This window comes from Zeugodacus cucurbitae, chromosome 3, assembly GCF_028554725.1.
Source record: "Zeugodacus cucurbitae isolate PBARC_wt_2022May chromosome 3, idZeuCucr1.2, whole genome shotgun sequence".
NCBI lineage: Eukaryota > Metazoa > Arthropoda > Insecta > Diptera > Tephritidae > Zeugodacus > Zeugodacus cucurbitae.
Window position 1 is genome coordinate 75,126,960 of NC_071668.1, and position 23,142 is coordinate 75,150,101.

At 35.4% G+C, this 23,142-nt stretch overlaps 2 protein-coding genes across 3 annotated transcripts in view; one reads left to right on the forward strand and one right to left on the reverse strand.

Annotated features, from left to right (window-relative positions):
- Positions 1-413: 413 nt before the first annotated feature.
- On the reverse strand, positions 414-4,441 carry LOC105212044 (protein gurken). Its single transcript, XM_011183793.3, has 3 exons — positions 3,576-4,441; positions 1,383-2,195; positions 414-1,094 (listed from the first exon to the last, which is right to left on the reverse strand). Exons 1-3 carry the CDS (start codon positions 3,637-3,639, stop codon positions 838-840), a joined length of 1,134 nt encoding a protein of 377 aa, XP_011182095.2. The 5' UTR covers positions 3,640-4,441; the 3' UTR covers positions 414-837.
- A 5,126-nt stretch (positions 4,442-9,567) lies between these two features.
- The window catches only part of LOC105212045 (uncharacterized), a 217,680-nt gene continuing 204,105 nt past the window's right edge, over positions 9,568-23,142 (forward strand). Inside the window, exon 1 of one of the 2 annotated variants that reach the window (XM_054227979.1) lies at positions 9,568-11,166. The gene's annotated coding sequence lies outside the window, so the exon portion shown is untranslated. Of the gene's footprint in view, positions 11,167-17,652; positions 18,417-23,142 lie in introns of those variants that run through there. The other variant, XM_054227980.1, reaches the window with a different exon arrangement.

The following is a 23,142-nucleotide window of genomic DNA, read 5'->3' on the forward strand; positions in this document are numbered from 1 at the left end:
ACTTTGACTATTCCATCGGTTTTTGATCGATATTTTCGATACATGAGGAACTAGATCCAGTACTTACCGGTACACTTGGGTGAGCTTAAAAAGCTCTTCCTCTGTTACTTTCAAAGGAGATCTCGAAGAAAACGAAAACTACCGAGTTGATTTTCTTGTTATTAGTATGTTTTTATTTTGAAATAAAAAGTACATTTTACGAATGCATCGCGAATGCAGAAAACCGGTTTCCGTTATTTTTTTAGGAAATTATATATGTGCATAAATATACTGCAAAATGCAGTGAAAATGTGAAAATATGTAATTAGTACATAGCAATGTATAAGAATATTAAATATTTTATGTGAATACTACAAATTTCTACTGAAGCTTCAGTGAAGTATGCCTAGTGTACAAAAATATAGATACGATACGAACCAAATTTGGCAAAAACGATACTTAAACGGGAATGCGCGCTTTCCCCGAAACTATAACAAATTAAAGCTAATAAAAAGCACTAACATACTAGTATATGTGTGGTAAGCTTTAAAGCTCACCGAGAAATGAAAAAAGAAAAAATAATAACTTTCACACGAGCGGAAAGCTGAAGCGTACATAAATTAAGCTACTAAAGTAATAAAGCTAAAATTTATTTTTTTGTATTTACTTTAAACATAAATATTTAAATATAACTTAGTATGTGTGCGTGTTATGGAAAGCGCTAGGCAATGCATGACCGACCATTTTAAGCTTTTAAGTTTAAAAAGCACTAAGCATAATATTTACAAATAAATTAAGTACTTTTTTCCGAGTGAAAAATTATTTTGATTTAGAAATATGTCTGCAATTTGCATTGCACTAGTCCGCATAGGTCGAGTAAGTGACTGTCTGGTCCACCATTGGGTAAGAATTCAACAGTATAAGCTCGCCAGCGTCATCATCGGGCAAAAGTTCCATGCGTTCTTTGATTGAGTGCGTTGGCGGGACGGGACGCTTGAACACAATCGCCGCGCCAACCATTATGTATATGACAGAGAGCGCCACCAACATGGGAAAGGAGAAGACGATGCGCGCCATAAGTATCTTCTGTTTTTTAATCGAGGGAATGAAGGAGCCTGCAAATGGAAGTATACATAAAGAACATCATTAATTACGACCACATTGAAATCAAATTAAGCTTTCTTTGTATGACATGATATTAGTGATATTTTAGAAAGCGATGACTGAAAGCCGTGTGATGGAGCTTTTATAATAAGTTGCTATTTTAAGAGCGAGATAGTGGTAACATAAGCTCTGTTCTTACATTCTTAAATTGTCGTATATGAAGATCTTGAGAAACTAAAAATTTTGTTCTTTTTTGAATTCTGATATAAATAAAAAGCTTCGAAAACTCAACTACTCACCATTCATACTCTTCGATTCGCAACGCTCACCGATGTAGCCGTCCGCGCAAATGCACGAATGTATCGTATCATTGCCGATGGGATACCGAAAGCAGCGTCCACGATTCAAACAGAATTCGGTATTGAATTGACCGCTACAAGGAAGTGACAAGAGATCGCGTACGTTCATAACATTCTCCACACTACTACCACCACCTGCACCCGCACTACTGGCGATTGTCGAGGATATAGGGATCGTCATCGTTGTTGAGCTTGACTCCATACTCTCAGGCTCAACCACAACGGTAGAGGTTCGCGCTCTTTGTGTCGTACTGATCTCACTCTCTACGAGTGTGCTTTGCTGGGCGTTTGTAGTCGCCGCAGTTGCTCGCGGTGTGGTTGAGTGTCTGACGGTGCTACTCATGCTTGTTGTACTCATCCTCGTCGTCGTAGTCGTTGTTGTTGTGGTTGTTGTGTCGAAAGCTGCTGCATCGAATATGCCCAACAAGCTTTCATATGAATCACTACCGAAATTCCCTAATTGCATTGCTGCACCGAGTATCTCCGTTTCGGTGGTATTCTCATCATGTTCATCCTTATCCCGTGAACGTTTATGCTCCTCTGCATAGTTTTTTATAAAGTCAATATCACTCTTGGCTATATCCACATATTGTGGTATCTTTTGTTGTAGCTGCTGCTGTTGTTGCCGTTGCAACTGCTCGTAATCTTCGTGTTCGTAATCGTAATCATCGTTTTGCGAATGGCGCAAACGATGTTGTTGTACGATTTGCAGTGTGTGTTCCTTGAGCAGTAATAATCGGCTCGAACAACAATCTGTATGGAATCGGATAAGGTAGGAGGGTTTCATTAGTCAAAATATAGTTCAAATGTGGATATATGTTTTATAAGTCGGTTATCAGTTAAAAAATCAGTCTGTACTTGAATGCTTGGGTCTCACAAAGACTGCGTCTCAATATAAATGTTTCGTAATGCCGCCAAACCAAGATGGAACTAAGAATTTCCATGGTATGAAATTATTGATCACTAAATCTCCCCAACTTAGATCTCTAATGTTCGGAGATCTTTCGTACAACTTTAAAATAGGGAAATTTTTTCGGTCTATAGTGCAAATATCAGTAGGTAAAATAGCAAGTTAAAATTCGGGCAAATTAAATCAGGCACTAATAATATCATCCTCATAAGAACATGGTCTTCAAAGAATCTTTGTTACTAACAAAATGTAAATCAATTGCAACGAAGTCTGAACTTCTGGAACACTATGGTGACCAAGTTCAAGATCAGTTTTGTGATAATAACACCACAAAATTTAATTTGGCGGACCCCAGTGTACCTTTACCTGTAAACAACTGGGTTCAATTGCAGTTAAGATCGATAACAAAAACATTTCAAGTCGAAGAAAAGGATCAACCAAGCTTCAAATAGCTCTAAGAGTAGAGAACTAGATCCAAAACGAAGGAAAATACACTTTCATTAAGGTGATGAAACTGTTATAGCTGCGATCCTCAATTAGTGAATCAAGTCGCAGGAGAAAATGAACCTATTGAAATATTTGTCGAGTACCTCGCTGCTATAAAATGGTTTACCAAAGAATACACTAAAAGAAATGTATTCGGGTTTAAGATGGCTGAGAAAGGCATTTTCATATATGAAACCCTAGACAGCAAATGATGTCAATTGCTGGTCTTAGATGATCAAGCTGAGGAATTAGTGTTAATGAAGTTTGATTAATGAAAATGGAACTTGCCAAGATAGTTGCAAAAATGGTGTCTCACGTCGAATTTAGCAGATATTGTATAAAGATCATAAAATGAAAATTTATTACGAGAGAACTCTCGCAGAAGAAACCTTATCATAAAAAGTTTTTATGGAACGAAAGAGGAGTTATAGAAGTGATTGAAAAAACCCTAAAATAATTTGTCGAGGAATCGTGCAACTAAAAACGCTTCAGAAAACCCATATGACTCAGATCTCTCGGAAGACGACGGTAATCAATTCTCGTATTCAATTCATATCTATATTTATTTCATAAACAAACGAATTTCATAAACATTTCCGTTGAAATTACTCCACCCTATGAGTAATAGCATTGCAATTGAAATTTATTCGTTGGCGTCTAGATCGCACACTTCCTTGGACAACAAAGAAAACGCCATACTAGACATAAACTATGGTCGTGTGTGGGTGAGTACGTACCAGTCACTACGACGATTGTTGACAGCATGAAAATTACTCTCAGCAAATTTTCCGAAATTTGCATTATGCCAATATTATGCGGTCATAAAAGATATTCACCACACGGAGAACGTGTGTGTGTGAGTGGTGAATAAGCGCTGTGCGCGAAGAAATGGATGCGAAAAAAGTCAAATAAAGTGGATATTTCAATAACGAATTGAAAAACAAAAACAGAAATCCAAACAGTAATTCAGACAGCAGCAGGCAGGCGACGACGACGAGCCGTGAAGCGCCAAAAATCCAAATGAAAATCGCGAGGTTAATTGAAGGTGAAGTTTCTGCAGCAACGATCGTGCGTTACACGTGTAACGACGAGCATTCGTTGCAAATGTTTGTATTAACAGGAAAAATGCGCAAAACTTGCATACTCATAGCGCGTACACTGTGAGAAATTCACTTCGAAAAAGTTTAGACAAAAAGTTCTGTGTCAATTGTTGGAACGCGAACACTGGAACGACACACTGCGCGGTTCATAGGAGAGAGAGAGGCATTTAATATGAGTCACATAACCGCAAATATGTGGCGTTTAACTTGAGTTTTTTTTTTCGAAGATAAATTACATTTTTTACTTCAACACTTTTTACTACGAAAAACCACTTTATTTAAATTATATTTTTTGAAATCTCTGAAGAAATAATCGCTGTATTAACACGAAGCGCAAAACTACTCGCTACGTAGTAATTGCTTGGACGCGTACGCGTACGTCAAATCCCGTTGCTCGTCAATGGGCGCACAAAATGAGACTGTGGTGAATGGGCGGCGCGAGTGTGGTGACAGGCCATCGCGGATCCATACAGTTCGTTCATGGCAGATCGCGCGCACAGCGTCCACTGCGTTGAATGTCATTACATTTTCATGTTATGTTGATTTTAGAGAGACACCACGCTAATTGAGGGTGCAAGCGGCGGAGGAGCGGGTGTGGGGCTGATGATTTAAGGCGTACGCGTGGGAGAATCGCTCTGTGCTGCAGGGAAATAGCCAAAATAGCTTTTATTAGCGTAGACGCTTTTATATCAGAACAATTTGTGCGTTATTTTATGTGGGCGCGAGGGGGACGCTGGCTAAGTGTCCGCAGTGTGGTGGGGGCGCGTAAGTGAATGAAAATTATTGCATTTTTAGTTTATTTGTTTTCAATGCGATTAAGGCATTACAAATGCGCTGTTGGTAGGTGAGTGATAGACGAAACGTTTTTGAGTTGTTGTTGATGGGTCGGCGGTGAGCGGGCTCTTCGTGCACGGCGCCAGGAATGTCACATCAAAAGATTACAAAATAAACGCAATTTAAGTGAAACAATAAATTTGTTGATGACGGAATTTGTACGCATATATTGCTGTGTACTTTTATTATATGTTTGTGTATCAATTCGAATATTTGGACAGTAAAATTAATAATAAAATTTTTTATTACTCATAATATAAATGAGAAAATTTAAAAATAATTTTTTTTTATTTGGAAATTTAATTTTCTTACTCATTAATTATCTACCAACGCTTTTTTGCATTTTTATTAGATAAATATTATGTTTGTCATAAAAGTTCAAAAATGTTTTCGAACAATGTACATATTTATATAAATTAGAAATGTATATTATATATATTCTAAATCAACAAAATAGCACGAAAGGAAAATAATTAAGCGCAATATTACCCAAAAAGATATTTTTGAGAAAATTTCTTAGATAATGAATTTCCTAGAGGGATATCTGACAAATCAGCTGCCAGAGTAAATACAGTGGAACTTCCATAACTCGAACTTCTATTCTAAGATCTCCATAATTCGAACTATTGAATTGGCAAGAGCGTTTAGGAATCAAATTTCATACTAATTTCCTTCCATAACTCAAACTTCCCTAACTCGAAGTTCTCCATAACTCGAACTCTTGAAGTGGCTTGCTTATGAATTGCAAAAATCATGTAACAAGGGCATGGGATACAGAAGTCAAGGGCCAAACAAGAGCAAAACGCAACAAAAAAAAAAATTACAGAATACAATTTTTAAGGCAGTAGTCTGCTTTAGAAGCCGAAAAAAGGCGTATTTTTAGCAATTTGTTTTTGAAAGGGAAGGAAATGATTGCGGTAAAGGGAATTTTAAGACCATAGTGTACTATATTTAAGGCTTAAAAAAACAATATTTATTATTAAAATATATTGAAATTTTTTCAAAGTTGTAAGTATTTTTCTGGAACGCTTGGATTCTGCACTTGTAAATCGGTGCCAGTGATGGAGGTCGTGCGATGCATCTGAAACAGTCGAACCAATTTTTTTTTTAATTTTTATAAGTTTCTTTTCTTTATGAACTAAAAAAATACCGAAGAAGTTAATTTTTTCGAAGTTTGAAAAAAAATTAATATTACTTCTAGAAACTACAACTAATATTTCAAAGAACGGTTGGACCTTTCCACGTTTATTCAAGTACAGTCAAACAATAGCATACATGGAGGGCGGAGTGCGCGCGGTCGGGTCTGCCTGAGCATTCGCACCTGCTCGACGCTCGGCCACTAAAACTGCTCTAGCTTCGAAAATATGTCGAATTGGCCTCTGGAATTTTAAAGACATATTCTTGGATAGTTTTGGAAGAGATTTAAAACAAAACTAAAAAATCGATTTTTGAAGCCTGTAAATCAGACTACTGCCTTAAAGTAAAAATAAGTAAAACTGTGTATAAATCTATATTTTACTGTTTTTTGGAAAATTGTATAACTCAAAGTCTCTTTAACTCGAAGCATTTTTTGTGGATTATGGTGATTCGAGTTAGAGAAGTTCCACTGTATATGTATTGAACACTTATATTCAGTAACATAGTTTATAGTACATAGAATCCAGAAAAGATTCTGCAGTCTAATATATTAATTACTGGTGTCAATAGTAGGCACTATAATCTTGACACTTTTGTAAACCAATCCAAAATGTAAAATTTACCTATTAAAATCAACGGAAGGTTCTTATTAAATGCGTTCTTGGTGATGATATTCACAAATTTAATATTTTGCATTCTAAGCATATAAGATGTAGTGGTTCCATTGCTATTAAATATAAAGTTTTCGGTCAATAAATCACAAGCACTACGCAAGACATGAGTCGATCCCACTTTTGATCAACATCGAAATAGTTTTCTATGAGCCACAGTCTATGTCAGTGAAATTTTCGACCATACTTCTGCCATGAAAAGACTGCTCATTAAATCCTTTATCTTATCGGTATAAAACTTGATAATTCAAAACATATGATTTTTATATAATTATATTATATTTTTAGAAAATTAATATTTTTTATTTTTTACTTTAATTTATTTATTTTTATTTATTTATTTATTTATTTAAAGGAAATACAATTATAAATAATTATACTACCTATAAGATATAACAGCACTAGCTACAGGGCCTTCGGCTGATTTTTACTTTAATATTTTATTCCAAGAAGGGTATACAATAAATGCATGTCAAACTTGTTCGATCTGTATGTTTGATTGCAGAAATACTTTTGTTGCAACAATTTGACTTTTTGTTCTCTCTCTTATGGAGAGCTCATTGCATATCACTAGACTCTCCTATTTGGATGCATTTTTATTATATTTGGCGCTCACTGCAAACTTATTTCTGCAAATAAGACCCACTGGACAGATGCACAAACAAACATTTGCCATTTATCTGACAACTGTAATGCTCCAGAGAGCCAAATCTAAAAGCAAAACCTTACAACTACAAATTTATTGTAATATATGTAATTTAACGTTAGCTATAGATATTAAAAAGGAGAGCGGCGGATTTAAAATATTTAAGAATATTTAAACTTTATTTGACCTTATCTAATACAGAAATATTTTTGTATCCAAACATTTATATACCTTTCCGCTTTTTTACGATTTCAAAGACCTCAGTGGGAGCCGGTGTGCGCTTTCGTGTAAGTACATTTGCTTGTATGTTTATTCAGCGCGATGTTTGCCAATGTTTGTGCAGCGAAGCGGCAGCCATAAATGCCAATTGCGTTTGTTGTTGTTGTTAGTTTTTCTCAACTTAACGGTTGGGCTGAAGAGAGCACCCAATGTGCGGGCTATTTGTACACATAGCCAAGGGTTATGTGTGTATGAGTTTATATAGAACTGCCAACAAATGCATTGAGCGGATAAGTTGCTAAGCTATTTGCTGCTGATGAGTGCAAACATTTGTAGTTGAGAGAGAGAGAGTGAGCGTGTAAGATGTAAGGTAGCAAGAGGCCAGAGGTAGAGGTGGTCAGCTACAATTTTTCATTGATTTGTATTATGGATCTGGAAAAGCTTTTGAACGATTATATGAGAAGTTTACCAAATATCTACGTTATATATATGGACCATATTATTTATTTGTCTCGAAACTCCCATATGTTTCCCATATGTAGGTTATTAGAGTGGTTGTTGAAAAAATATTTTTGATAGTTGAAACGGTCTCTATTATTTCCCATAGTAGATAGGTACGTGATCTTAAAATATTCTTGAAAAATTTGATAATTTTTCCACATTTTTTTTTGGTACTGTTATTGTTATTGACTTCAGACCCTCATAAGACGTTACTATAAAAGTTAAAAAAAAAAAAATTGAATGTAATTTTAACCCTGCTTAGATAACGTACGTCTGCGAGACGTACACTTGTTTTATTTTTCTTTCTCTCTCTCTCTCTCTCTTTAATACAAGTGAAATTTCCTTTCGATTTCTTAAATAAATAATAATTTTCTTGAAACAAATATCCGAAATAAAAGTATAATAATTAAATAAAAGATCTAGGTAAAAAATATCTGCAAAAGTGTTTCCATTGACATCCTTAAAGGACAAAAACTTGAATACGCCTCTCAGACGTACGTTATCTTTTCAGTACTTAAAAATAAGGTTATCTAAGCAGGGTTAAAGAAACCTGAAATCTAAACAATCCCACGTATGTAACTTTCAATATCATTAGTGCTTTCCAAAAAAACGAAAATATCTCGAGAACTTAGGAACATGGAATAATACATCTTTTTTAACTATTTTTCAATCATATTAGACACTTTCACTTCGAGCATGAATTTCATACAAACTAGAGAGAGATGAACAGAATATTGCTTGTTTAAACTAATGATCTGAAATCTTCTCCATTAAAAAGAAGTCTCAAATATATGTTCGAATACGAAAACCCCTTTGCGATTTTTAAACTCTGTTTCCGATTTTCGTTAGTAATTCTGGTATTCTTTGATATTCATCTTCACTCTAAAATCTTGTTTTAAAAGTTGAGGATTTACAGGCCTCTGTTAATTTCTAAGGAACTCACTAAAGAACTCCAACTTTTCGCTTGGGTATGCGCTGCCAGTGCGATTGCACTGAGAGCCACGACGCCCACCGTCACAAACAAACAAAATGTGTGACGTCGACACAACAATTGCGGTGCGCTGTCGTGTCAGCAATGGCAGCAAGACAATGAGCAGCGAAGTTTGACCGCAAGCGGCAGAAGCGGTGCACGGCGCGTTGCAAAGGGTAGACGCAAGCCGGTAGGCCAAAACGGCTGACAAACAGCGCAAACGACTAACTGACTGAGCATGAAGCTGTGGGTGTGTATATACATTGAAATGCAGATTGGGTAAGCAACTGACTGCTTGCCAAACTGGTTGTGTGGCACTGAGAGACACAGGAATCTTTAAAAAGTGTTTGCTGCAGTGGCGCACACAACGCGTGCCTGCCACCGAACCAACGGCTGACGGACTGTTTATTTGGCTGACGTTTGAGTTTGCTGACGCGAATGCGAAAGCTTGCAGCGCTGCAGCGCCGGAATGTGTGTACGTGTGTATGGTGAGGCAGCAAATAGTATTTAGTTAGTTGTTTGTAGCAGCTGGTTTTGGTCTGCTTTTTCCACTTTTGCCAATGTGCTGACGCTCAGGCAGCGCTCACCAGCCAGCAACCAGCACAGCCAACAGCCGACAGCCAGCATGCCCCAACCCCAGCAGACTCATCATTCGCTAGTTGAACGTGAACGTGTGAGGTGGCATGCCAATCGGTTCGGTCGTTTAGTAGACGCAGAAAGTGTTTGTTTGTTTGTTGTCGTGTTTTTGTTTTATTTTCCGACCCACTGTGCTGGTGTGCGTGAGTGTGAGTACTCAAAGTGTTTGTTGGTGTTAATGATTAGCGTTTTTTTTCTGTGTGACGTGAGAGCGCCGAATTTGCGGCTATATCACGCGAGTAAACAATCAAAATGTAAACAAAAACAACTACAAACTGCTTCTGTAGCGTTTGTTTAGCGCAAAGGTGGTAGGGCAAAAGTATTGGGGCTACACATTTCGATCGTCGCAGCACACACACAAGCGCATACTGAGCTTGCGCTCGCGAAACTCTCTCAAGCGCTCTCTGCCGCTACCGGTCAAGCGCTACATTGCATTCATGTTGTTGCTAACGTCATTTTTGCACTCTATGCTGCGGCTTCCCCTCCGCCGTCTTTTGTTGTGGCTGTGTGTGGAAACTGAGTCGCTGGGTCGATATGTCGATCGGCGCTTGGAAATGTGTGCAGTGAAGTCTGACAAAAGCATCTGCTCAATTAAATGCGATAAAAATGAAATGAATAAAATAAATGTGTAACCTGCAAGTACAAACTAAAACTGTAACAACAACAATAAAGCGCAGCAACAACCACCAAAAAGCGAAACAGAAAAGCTTAGCGTTCGAGCGTCGTTGCAAAAGCACACAAGCCGTAAGCAGCAAGCAGCTGCAGCACTGTCAATGCGAAACGATATTTGTAATAACAACAATACCTACTACAACAACAACAGCAACTCATGTAAAGCGCATCATTTGAATGCGCTGCCTCAGCTGCTCGTTGCTTAGCAAAATTTGCACAGCGCTTTAGTGCTTGAGGGTGTGTGTGTGTTTGCCTGTAACTGCTGGAAGCTGCGACGCTCAAGTGCCGTGTTCGCCGCAGCCGTCAGTGGGCCAGCGTTGAGTTGCTTTAGCAACGCCAACATTCTGTACTGTGTAGTCTGGCGTTGTGCGCGAAATTGTGAGGTCGTCGTCGTTGTCGTTGTCACCATCGTCTTCGTTCGATATTTTTGGTGTGCGTGCGAAATTATTTTGTAGTGAATTTTCGAAAAACAACAAAAAAGGGATTGTAGTGAAATTAAATGTTGGCTTAGACCAAATATAGTGTGTGGATTGGAAAATTGTATACAATGTAGTATTTACATTTAAGGCAGTGCTTTTAAACAGGTTAGCAGTGGAAAATTTATTAAATACTAAACAATATAAAATCCTGGGAAAGTGTTTAGACATTTAAAAAACGCGAACATTTTCGGAAATCTCATAAAACGCTTAGAAGTGAAGATTTTTGATCAGTTTAACAATAATACAACTTCCGGAATTGGATCTCGATTTTTTAAATATTTTTGTGTGTCAATGATTACCTCTGTGGTGTGCTTCTTATAATGATAATTATCTCATTTGTGTGTAAAAGGAAATGTCTAAATCAATTACTGTGAAATTCGAAGTGAATTTAAATTTAATTTCTTGCAACCAAGCATTGGAAACTGTATTATGATGTCTATTGATGGGATCCTTTGAAGAGAAAGTAAGTTTCAAAGTTGAAATTTTTTTTAAATATTTATAAATATTTATTATATATAGGTATTTATTATTTAAAAATATTTCGTATTTTTTTGTATGCTGGGGTTTTTAAAAGAAATTAAAAAAAATTAAATTTAGAAACTACTGAAAGAAGAAGGCCAGAAATCCACTCTCTTTTTATGTCGAAACAAGAAATTTGAAAATTCTGAAACATTCTACATACGAAACTAAAAATTTACTCTTACGAAGCTAAAAATTGGGTGCAGAGTTTACTAAGATTTCTAATTCTGAAAATGCCTAATGTTCTCCATACTTTATTATAAATAATTTCACTATCTAGAATTTGAAATGCAGGCACTGATGATGGGTGTTAAGTCCCATTCTACCCAATAAGAGCTAAGACAAAGGGTTTAGTTATTATTTCCTAGAAACCACAACCTTCGAAATTCACAGAAAATTGTATATTCAAAATGATGGAGGATGGACTATAGTTGCCGAGAGGGGATGCATATAAATAATTCAAAGTCACATCAGTCTGGGCTCCTATAACACAAAATGGTTCAATCGGAAGCTTTTTAATATTGATTCAAAATGAAATTAAATTTTTTCTTGTTTAGTCCCAAACCAAACCCTCAAGATAGGTAGCTTTGTATTTAATGACTATCATCTGATATGAAAAACGCTCTCCGAAGACCGAAAAGTAGGAATAAAATATAAGAGTTCTCAAGAAAGAAGTCTTTGGTCCGGTATTTGACTGTCATCCCAACTATTTATTAAAATGACTTAGCTGATAGATGAAGCTGATTAAAGATTCGAAATATTTCAGTTGAAATAGGAGATTTCTCAAAATAGAATCTGAGGACCGAGCGTTCATTTTTAAACAGATTTTACTGATTCTTGGGATTGCTTAAGATGATATAAATTCATTCAAATATTGTTTTCATTCTTGTGGTTTCCAAACCTAATTTGTGTGAGGTTATTGATGGTTGCGAACTGTTAATCTCTTTGAAGACACAAAAAAATTTTAATGTTGTTAGGCTATAGAAATGGAACACACATACAGATTGGAGGGCCTAATCGAAATATTTTAGTTGAAATAGGATTTAATTTGGTCTAGAAGATTTCTAAGAATTTGCGATAAAGGTTTATAATCTGAGTATCGGGTTTTTGTTTTTAACAAAATTTTATTGATTCCTGGGATACATAGAGATGCCATAAAATTCACTTAAATATTGATTTTTAGATTTTCGGTTTTTAACGGACTTCTAGCTGGTAATATCTCTGAGTAGACAAACAATTGTGAATGCTGAAGGAGTTGAGCTTTTAGAATGGAATAGGCATAAACATAGGCGGTAGGTATCTAATGCCATAGCGAAATACATTTCTCACAACGAAGACAGTTTCGAATAAAGCCATTCAAATGGTTTAGTTAGTCTAGTCTGTCGATTCTGTCAATTTACATGCATTATTTTTCCTCATATCATATTTAAATCACATGCAACTGGCTAACTAAGCTTTCAGGCCTTGTACACTGCATATATGGAGACCTCATATCAAATAATTGATATTTTCACTTAATTAAGTGGAATTGCCATATAATATTTATAGCGTTAGATGGCAGCAAATATAAATTACTTCAAGCACATACGCGCCCATTCGTTGTCGCTGCAATGTGACAATTAAACTAATCTAAATTGGAAAAAAGCGCACATTTCAAATTTCAATTACTTTGCATAAATAATTCAATTTAAAATCCTACTGACACTTGGCGCGCACACACATTATTGATTTTTCTTCCCAATTTTGTTGTAATTGCTTTTTTCGCACATTTTGCTACTACATATCTACAATGAATAGCACACACACAAACGGACACTCATACATAAAGCAATTCAATATTCAAATCTTAAATTAACTAAAGTCGTGCAAAAGAACAAATAACCGTGCTAAATATGTATGAGTGTGTGTGTGTGTGGGAGCTTAGGTGGCGAACCTTTGGCTTTGGTGTGCACAAACATTTATGCAAGCAAATGAAATCATTTCAGGAAATGTCCTTCAATCAGCGCGTAACAAATAAACGCTTAGATCTGCTTATACCAAATATATGCGACGCACACATTCATACAAACATTGCCAACACTTAAATGCTTTCTCCACGCTGGGTATTTGTGCGTGTGCTTGTGTGGGCCCTTAGGTATTTTTGTATGCATTGGCATAGAGGTAAATGTACTCGATGCTAAATTACCTCGCACGTTCCAGTTGGTAGTACCAATAGAGTCCCCCCTCCCCGCGCGCCGGGTCCGTTGACGAACATGTCGGAGGCAAGCCAAGAAAACGAGCATTAAAGCCACTTGCGAGTCGGCATAAAGTTCGTGTGCCAATCAAGAAAAACAATTGCTGCCACCGCCACTCCCATTACAAAGCATTCAACCAGCCGTGCCGGCAAAGTTGAGGGTGTTTGTGTACTTATGGGCGCTGCACAGTGGTGTTGAGCGGGAGAAATTTGGATTAGAGTTGAATTGTAGGCTGTTGTCTTTAGTAAATGAGATTGTACTGATTTTTATAACTTTATAGACTACTTGATATTAATCCAAGTAGCTGACTTACTTGCAAATATTTGACATTTAATTTGACACATGAACTTTGATATTGAAATTTTGTAGCTGAGAGTTTTTATTACATGTCTTCTCCATAATTGGCGTTTATCATTTTAACATTTCTTTTTGAATTTGGCTTATAAGTCAGTAGTTTATAAGTCACTCTCTATGTCAGTTTGCCATTCTGATAGTTGTCATTTTGACTTTGACATTTGCATCAATTGCATTTTTCCTATGACATTTATTTGATGCTTAGTAGTTGATATGGTATATGATGTTTCCCATTCTCACATGTCTGATTGGTATTTCTTTTAAGACATATGACATCTGACGCAATGTCATTCCGACAATTGTCAAATTTGTGTGTAACTTAGTAGTTGATATTTGACGTTTGCCTGACAGTTGTCATTTTGACATTTGTAACTATTTATTAATTTTTTGTTTCTATTTTATTTTATTAATTTTTTATTAATCGTTTGTTTGCAGTTCATTAGTTGATATAAGGCGTTTGCCTTTCTGACATTTCCTTTTTGATATTTGACATTTAACTGCCATTTCGACAATTGTCAATCCTCTGTTTGACATTTTTCTTTATATTTCCTATATTCAATGACTGAGAACATTAACCTTTAATTTTTTATAATATTTGATATTTATTTTCCATAAAAAATATTCTCTCCCACAACAAATAATGATTTACACATTTCTCACCACTCACAACCCACTGTACCACTTCAAATCAGTTCTATGTATGACAGTTTGTGCGAATGGGCAGGGCATTGGCACCAAGAGAAATCACTTTGTCATAAATTAAGAAATCTTGCAAATTTTCGTTTATCGTTTATTATTATTTTTTTCTTTCTGTTTTCGCCTTCTACTGTTCCATCAAATTTATGCTTGACATAAGCTTAGAAAATTACAATAAAAAGGCCGAAAAAAAAGAAGGCAAAAATATTTTAATTTAGCAAAGCTGATATTGCAATTCCAAGTCTAACGAAGTCTAACAGGCAGCGGCAGCTAGTAGGAAAGTAATAAAAAAGTTACTGTGCCGATTTGAATAGAACATTAAAAGGCACAAAAAGTAGCAACACAAATCAAGTTCTCGCTTTAATGAGTAGCAATTGTTGTCTACCACACTTATGTACCACACTTCGCCCACTAGCTTTTACGCTTTTACACTAGCAATTGTGTATGTGTGTTGTTGTACCCTTTAATAATTTTGCCGCTTCTCCACGTTGGCTGCCGGCTATAAGGATTCATCAAATGCCTGCAGTTGACAGCTGCCAACACCAACACCAATATATCTTAAGCCAATTTTCACAAGCTTCTCTTTGATTCGCGCCAAGTTTTATGCCCAACCACCTTCCCGCGCACTCTTTTATATTCTTTGCATAGTGTTTTCTTAATTATCTTCTTCGTTTGCTTTGCTTTGGCGTTTTCTCTAACGTTTTTATTTGACCTTTCACGCCTATGGAGGTAAACAGTAGGTAATGCGCGATAAAGAGGTGCCAAGAATACAATAAACCATGGGCTTTGCAGATGACAGTTGATTAAGCAGTTTCTTAATTTAAGATCTCAGATAATTTGTTTGCAATTTGGAAGATTATTCATGATTTAAGTTAATACATCAGATATCTTAAGCTTATTACATGGATCTGCTTTTAAGAACTCTTCTCAATATACTAACTCTCACTGGAGGTGTGTTCAAGGTTCTTTTCGAACACTCGAGATTTATCCCCAATCAATAACCCAAAATTTCTTGTTCTTCGAACTAGAAGAATATTATCAGAATATATAGTAAATAAACTAATAAGTCTAAATTTGTGATCTTGGAATCATAGGAAAGCATGCTGAGAACCATATTCAAACATATCGTCTATTTTCATTTCATGCTTCTTTGGCTAAGCAAAAAACAATATTTCTTCAAGTTTCTCTTTCTATGGTACTTGATTCCATAAAAGGTTATACATATATGGGATACAGATATATAATCTCATATTAGAACCTCTGTTAAACAAAATGTGGGATCTTTCTGTGAAAAGGTGTTGATATGAAATGTAGAAATGTACTCAACATGGCGGTCTAACGTTAAGTTGGATGTATTAAGTTCAAAGAGGACTTAATTTCTCAAAAAATATAAATAGTAACCCTGAGATAGAGCTTTAGAGTCTTCGAAAGTTGATATAAGACCGCATTAGCTCTTTAAAAGGTTCTGAACTTTTCAATAGTTGACCTTGAGAAAGTCATTGTAATACGCGAGATGTTCAAATCAACCCTGCGTTTTTGTATCTCTTATAATATAATCGAATTTCGTGTTCATATCCAGTACTGCAGTGCATAACAACATAAGCACATTTGTAGTACTAGGCACAATTGTATATCCATAAGTACAAATATATATATATACATATAGTGCCTATGTGACAATAGCATCGAGCAGGTTTTCAACTTGGAACATTAAATGCCGTAACTACAAATTCTTACTTAATGCCGGAAAAAGTGTATGCTTATATACATACATATATCAAACGATAAAAAGCAGTTGCTCATAGTGGCAGAAAAACGCTTAAGCATAAAGCTAAAAAAACTCGCTTTAAATATTATATTATAAGCGTAAATATATATTACATATACACGCCGATGCGCTGGGGCAAATAGAGAAGTTCGCCGTGAAGATTCTAGAGTCACACAAAGTAGCAAAACAGCTGTCAAACTTGTTATTACGACGAGCACCGACATTCTGGTGGATACACACCGCTTTGCCAATATGCAGTTACAGCAAGCAAAGAACGAAAAGCTTAGGACACAAGAAGACTGCTCTCGCCGTACAATGCATTCGCTTATCACACATATTTAGGTGTCGGTGCATGTCAGTGAGAGCATGTGCAGAGATTGTGTTTGGCCATAAAATGTTTATTAGCCACATAACTATACTTGTAACTGTAAGTCAAGAAGTCGAAAGAGAGACTGAGATTGTGGGCCAAACAGCAGTTGGTTTTTAAGTTTGCTGTAAGAAGTCTGTGTAAATCTTCAAGAGTTTATATTTTTAGCGAGAGAGAGAGTAGTGTTGTTGTTTAATTTTTTATTATATTAACATATTTTTTGCTATTTAAACATTCTCGTTTTTGATATCGATTTATTTACCCTTACGGCATGTTAGTTTGGTAAACGTCTACAAACAAGAGAGCATAGTTTTTACCATTACATTATGCATTACAAAACAGCTGAGCCAGAGAGAGATATATGAGAGAGCGAGCTGTCAATTAACATGCTGCTAGCTGAGATTACATAGAACTTAGTAAGAATGTATTTACATTGTAACAGTGAGAGTTAATTACATGAGTATCGAGCGCACTTGTAGTGTCAGCTTTCATTCTATGAATGTATATAAAATTTGCGTGGGTGGTTTACTAAATAAGAATATGGAATGTTCATTAGGGTAGATAGTTTTAAAAAATTGAGATAAATGATACAAAAATTACTTGAGAAGTTGGGATGGAAATTAGTTGAGATTGGATTGATTAGGTCTTGTGAAATCTACTAATTGCGAAGTTGAACTTGTTGAATGTATTTATTGCTTAGTTGAATTTGTGAAACACATATTAAATATAGTAATTGCGAAGTTGAACTTGTGAAACACATACCAACCAAAATAATTGAAATACCGTAGACACCAGAACGGTTTGATTTGTAAAAATAGTTTAAATATCTGGAAAAGGTATAGAATACTGAAGAAATTTCCATCCTAATAGAGCAACTATAATACCAATAGAGTTAAAGAGCCGATCACTAAAATCCGAGTAATATTTCCATTTTACTATCTTAAGGAGAAGCTAAATTTAGTGTAGATCCTACACACAGTTTTATTCTAGTCTCAGAGAGTTGATATACACAAAAACAGTATACTTATTTTGCAATATGTTATAATTTATGCAACTCGCTCAGCTGTTCGAAGCAAACTCTGCTCGCTCTGTTACATGATTATCTCATCAAACGTCCTCACGCGACGACAACTGTAACGCTACATACAAGCCCCATATGTTGACTCGGTGATATTGAACAGCGCTGTGCTCTCAGCTGATAGCACTTTCGCTTCCTTTGCGAACTGGCTGGTTGGCTGGCTGACTGCCATAAGCTAATAGCTGGCCGATTGCAGCTGTTGCAGTCCGCACGAACCCGTTGGCTGTTACTGCACGCTGTCACGCTGCTCTTCTAACATCCTATTGCTGTTACTTTGCAGCAACGCTATCCCAAAAAGCTATCGACATCAGCTTCATATGAACTTCAACAATTTTGTCTGCACGCAACTTCGTCCGTCGACCGAACGTCTCATGGCGTTGCGATTCCTGCAAAGTGTGGTCCTGTTCGTCCTGTCACCTCAGCCTTCGTTGTCGCCCGGTTCGTGCGTCAAATTGTTTGTTCGCCTGCTGATGCGCTTCATTTGCACGGCGGCTGTTGTGTTGTTGTTTGTTTTTGTTTGTTCGCCGGCTGTGACCGAGCTTTCTTCATAACGCACGCGCTGCAACGGCAGTCATTGGTTTTGTAGATAGCAAAGCGTTTGGTCGAATTCGAACAACTTCAGGCAGGACAGTGCCAGCGAGCCATCGAGCCAAGCCAGTCAGCCAGCCGAACACAGGCGGTACGCGGCCTCAGACCGGTAAATTGAATAGTTGAATTGTAGTGGCGTATTTTTTAGTAACGTAACAATTTACACTCAGCGATTTTTGTGTGCATAATACGATTTATATTGAAATTTGAAGTTGTGGTTGGTAAAAGGTTTAGAATTTTTATCGGCTGATTGAATTAATACCGGCGATAAAGGTGTAATGTTAGGCTAAAAATATAAGTTCTCTAATATATAAATATTTATGTGTGGAAAGGTGTTTTATGTTAGAAGCGAAGTAAGTTTATACTAGTGTGAGTGACTTCGAGATTTTTTTGCTTAAACCTGCAGAACAGATGCTATTATTAATTTTTTAATAATATATTCTAAAATTCTGTGTAGTTAACAAGCTTATTTGAATATGTTAAATATTTCTTAGCACTATAGTGAATGTTTTTGTTAGTAAATAGTTTGCACAGCACTGTCGGAAATGTATTAAAGATTATGCTAAAAATGACATTGTCATCCAAAATTAGATTTTAAAAAGTATTTTTAGCTGTTTTAAGTTTTTATAAAAAAGAGACTTGATTTAGCGTTGCATATCTTAAGGCGTATGAGCAATGTAGACATTTTAATAGGTTCGTAGTATTATATGTTGCTTAGTATTAATTCCATACAACGATATAAACTTGAAATTTATTGTTTAAAAATATGTTATGAGGAATTCTTAAGGTTTTAGCTTAAAAAGTAGGCTTTGTTTTTTTTTTCACTTTTAGTTATAATAGTGATAAGAGATGCTCAGTGCTTTAGAAATGCCGCAAATTTTGATATTATTTGAGTAAATAATAAATGTAATTAAAAAAAATTCGAGTTCGAAAAACTCGAAAATGAGTGTTATCTTAAGAGAATTATTTCCAAAATCAAGAAACTTGTTTCTAAAGTAAATAGTTTTTTCTAAATAATTATAAATATTAACGCAAACACCAAGCCTTCTTAAAAGCAAAAACTAAATTTGATATTTTACCAAAAAATAGTAAAATATATATGGGAAAATATAGATCTGCTGGGAAAATATTCTCTGCAAACAAATTTGAAATATTTTATATATTGAACAATTAACTTAATTACAAGCAATAACTTTATAATATTCATAAAATTATTATACAATTGAGAGTGCTGTAAATATTATTTTTTGACATGATTGTGAAAAGTGAAAAATATGGTAATTCGCTCAAATTTCGTCCTACCGAAATAAAATTTACTTTCTTGATGAAAAAAAAATTAAATATTCAATGAGTATTTTAATAAATGTTATATTTGAAAATAAAAAATAAATAATAACATGAAAAATCTCGAGAAAAAATATCAAAATTCTCTTGAATATACCAGTTTATTTATAGCAGTTGTTACAACGATTTGCCAATCTGCAATGTTCCAAAGATCGAAGGCAGTTTTTATAATTAAAAGTTTTCAAGCAAAATCTAACTAGCGCTCTCTTTTCTCTTCTATCATTTTCTCTTTTTATACGCGGTTCAAAATACAGTGGAACTTCTCTAATTCGAATCTCCCTAATCCACAAAAAAACTTCAAGTTAGAGAGGCTTTGAGTTATAGAAATTTTCATTAAAACATACATTTTTCAAAAATTTAGTTTTATATACAGCTTTGATTATTTACTTCGCATCACATTTTATTTAAATACATATAGTCTTTAATTTTGTTTTTTGCACTTTGCTATTGTTTGATTCTTGACGTCTGTATTCCATGCTTTTGTTGCATGATTTAAGAAATCCATTAGAGTAATATGATATTTTTTATTCACCTCCATACGATATAGAAAGACCCTTTTAAAATTGTGCCTCCATAGTAAAATTTTAAATTTTGTATTATGCCCTGGTCGAAAAGTTCGATTTATGGAAGAAAATTTGTATGAAATTTGATTTCTATTGCCAATTCAAGAGTTCGAGTTAGGGAAGTTTGAGTTATGGAAGGAAATTCGTATGATATTTGATTTCTAAACGCTATTGAGAATACAAAAGTTCGAGTTATAGAAGTTCCACTGTAGTTTTTTCCAATGTTATTGATATGATGTAGGCCCTTTTTTCTGGGTTACCTGAGCCAGATAATCGTCAAGCTCTATATTAATTATGTGAACGCTTCAAAATCAAATAGAATTATCAGAATGTTACTTAATCATATTCGTATTAATTAATAATTATATTGCTTCGGAGCTTCTTTAACCTTTCAAAATATAACAGCGGCCATAGACTATAGTCTAATAATTTTAACGGTGGCAGCTAGGATATCAGTCTTTAATGCTCCCCAGAAAACATGACGACTTTATCACTATCATATCAAAAGATCCCAGTTCAGTTCTCACTAATATTTAAGTTTAAAACTTATTATATAAGGTATATGTTTTTAGGGAAGGTTTGAAAGTTATCTTCTGAGCATTTTGGAATCATTGCCTGGAGCATTTGTGTAGTTTAATATTGATATCTATGTTGATGCCTGAGTAAACTACTGAAAATGTAAATAAGTCGATGGGATTTAAAAAGAAGCTGTTTAAGGAAGGTGGCTGTATCTGTATAATAAGAACGATATAGAAATTTGGAATAATAATGTTAAGAAGAATGTTACAGAGATTTAATTTAGTTCAACTCGATTAATTAGTATTCGGAATTTGATTTTTTTAATGGACGCTGTCACGTCGGCTGGCTCCATTTTTTTTTAACTTAAACACATTGAAGTATATATATTTTTTATCGAATTTGATTCCAGCCTTTATTCTGTAGACTGTTATTGAGCCTAAAGCATTTTCGAACATAACCATTATATGTATTGGGAAGTCGCTTGAAGTAGGGCATACAAATGTTCTTACTGAGTTCGGTTAACATTTTCCGAGATATGCAAATTAAACCTATTGGACGTGGCTCACTTTTCAAAACAGTTCTAACGTTAATATCTTAATCAAAGTTCATCCTTTTTAGCGCCTTCATGCAACCCGTAACATTTCAGCAAAATGTTTACGAAAATTTACAAATACAACTCACCTCAAGTACCGTAACCCAGTTTCAACTAATTGAAAACGATTTTATAAGAGCACACCTTCAGTTTCCTAACACTGTTTATTTACCAACATTGTTGTTGCTTTTGTGCAGCTGAACTATTACCAAATTTGTAGCACAACTTTTCACGGCTTCGAAAATTACGGATAAATTTAAACGTAACTGGTTCGAACATGAACCATTTGTTTGTTTATTTTACGCTTAAATTTTTGTTAAGTTGCAGACACATTTGTTTGTTTTTGTTTTTATTTTATTTTTAACTTAATTTTTTCTGTAATTTTGAACGAAAACCGGCTTTTTGCGGCAAAAACAGCTAAAGCGTGGAGCCACAACTCCATGGGTGCCGCCAGCGCTCGCAGCTCCAGCAGCTGGCTGTATCAGCGGCAGCGTGGCTTAGTTGTGCCGTTGGCCAGCTTTTTGGCAGTTTTAACATTTTTCAAAGCAGCCAGCTGCTGCTTTTGCATAATACCTACATTTGCGGTTGCTTACATATAAAACGGACTATATGAGATCTCGAGATATATAGCGTATATTTGAAGGCGCATACCGCCGAGCACAGCCATGTTTAAGTATTTTTTAATGCGCCTGCCCGGCACAGCATAGCATAGCATGGCATTACATAGCATTAGCTTACAAGCGCGCTTTGAGTTCAGTGTCTGGTTGACGATTAGTTGCCACACCAGCCACCAGCCACCAGAAGCTGCACTTTTTGTTTATTTCTTGCTTGTTTTAGACACTTTAAAGTGTTTCTGTCTATCCGTCTGGTCATTTCATTTCAAGTCGTCGTCGCAGTCGTCGTCATCAACGTCATACTTTAAGTTAACTCTTAGGCTCAAACGTTGATTGGCATCTATGTTTTGACTTCAATTTGCTTTGGTCGTGAAATTCGTTAGCGCTTTAATGGAATCGGGAAATACATATGTACTCGTACATATATCAAGCGTTTAAAGTCTCTGTAAAGGATTAAACAAATGTTATATTGTAAGTGGCTTCGTTAAAGTGGTCAGTGCTATGTGCTGGTTCTCTGAACAAGCTATAATATTTCCAATAAATGTCTTGAGGACAAACTGTAAATATTGGGGAAAACATAAGAGGAAGTCTAAGGTTTAATCTTACATGAAATGGTCTTTGGAAATTTGGCTCGACAAGTAGTATTTTCGGTCTATTTGGGTTTATGTATTAGTCGTCCTGATTATTTCTCCGAACTCGCATATTTTATTACAAATACATTAATTTGGCACAATTTGTATTTAGATATAAAAGAAATAAAGCAATATGGAATTCGCCCAACCGTCGGAAATAAAAACGACTCAAATGTAAATTTATAGTGAAGTGCAGTTGAAAATGGTGTTCTCAGAAAATCCTATGTTGATAATAATTATTGTGAACAGCTTCACGGTATAGGCCACTAAGATCTTTTAAGTATATTTTAGTGATCCGTTGCAACCTACCCTGAGGTGGAGCAATCTCTTTGAGTTTAGAGTTTCTGTATTCTACTTTTTCAACATTTATGAGAGACAGTCGGAATCAAACCACTCTTCGGAGGGCTTTCCATTTTTTCTCGAATCTGTGGATCAAATTTTAGATAGTTAATGTCGTAGATTTAGAAGGTTAAAGTCAAAGCTACATTCAAAAACATTTTACGTCTATTCGAAGAAGTAGTTTATCTCCCAAATTCACTTTCTTTTCGATAAGAGTTGATCCACTAACCTT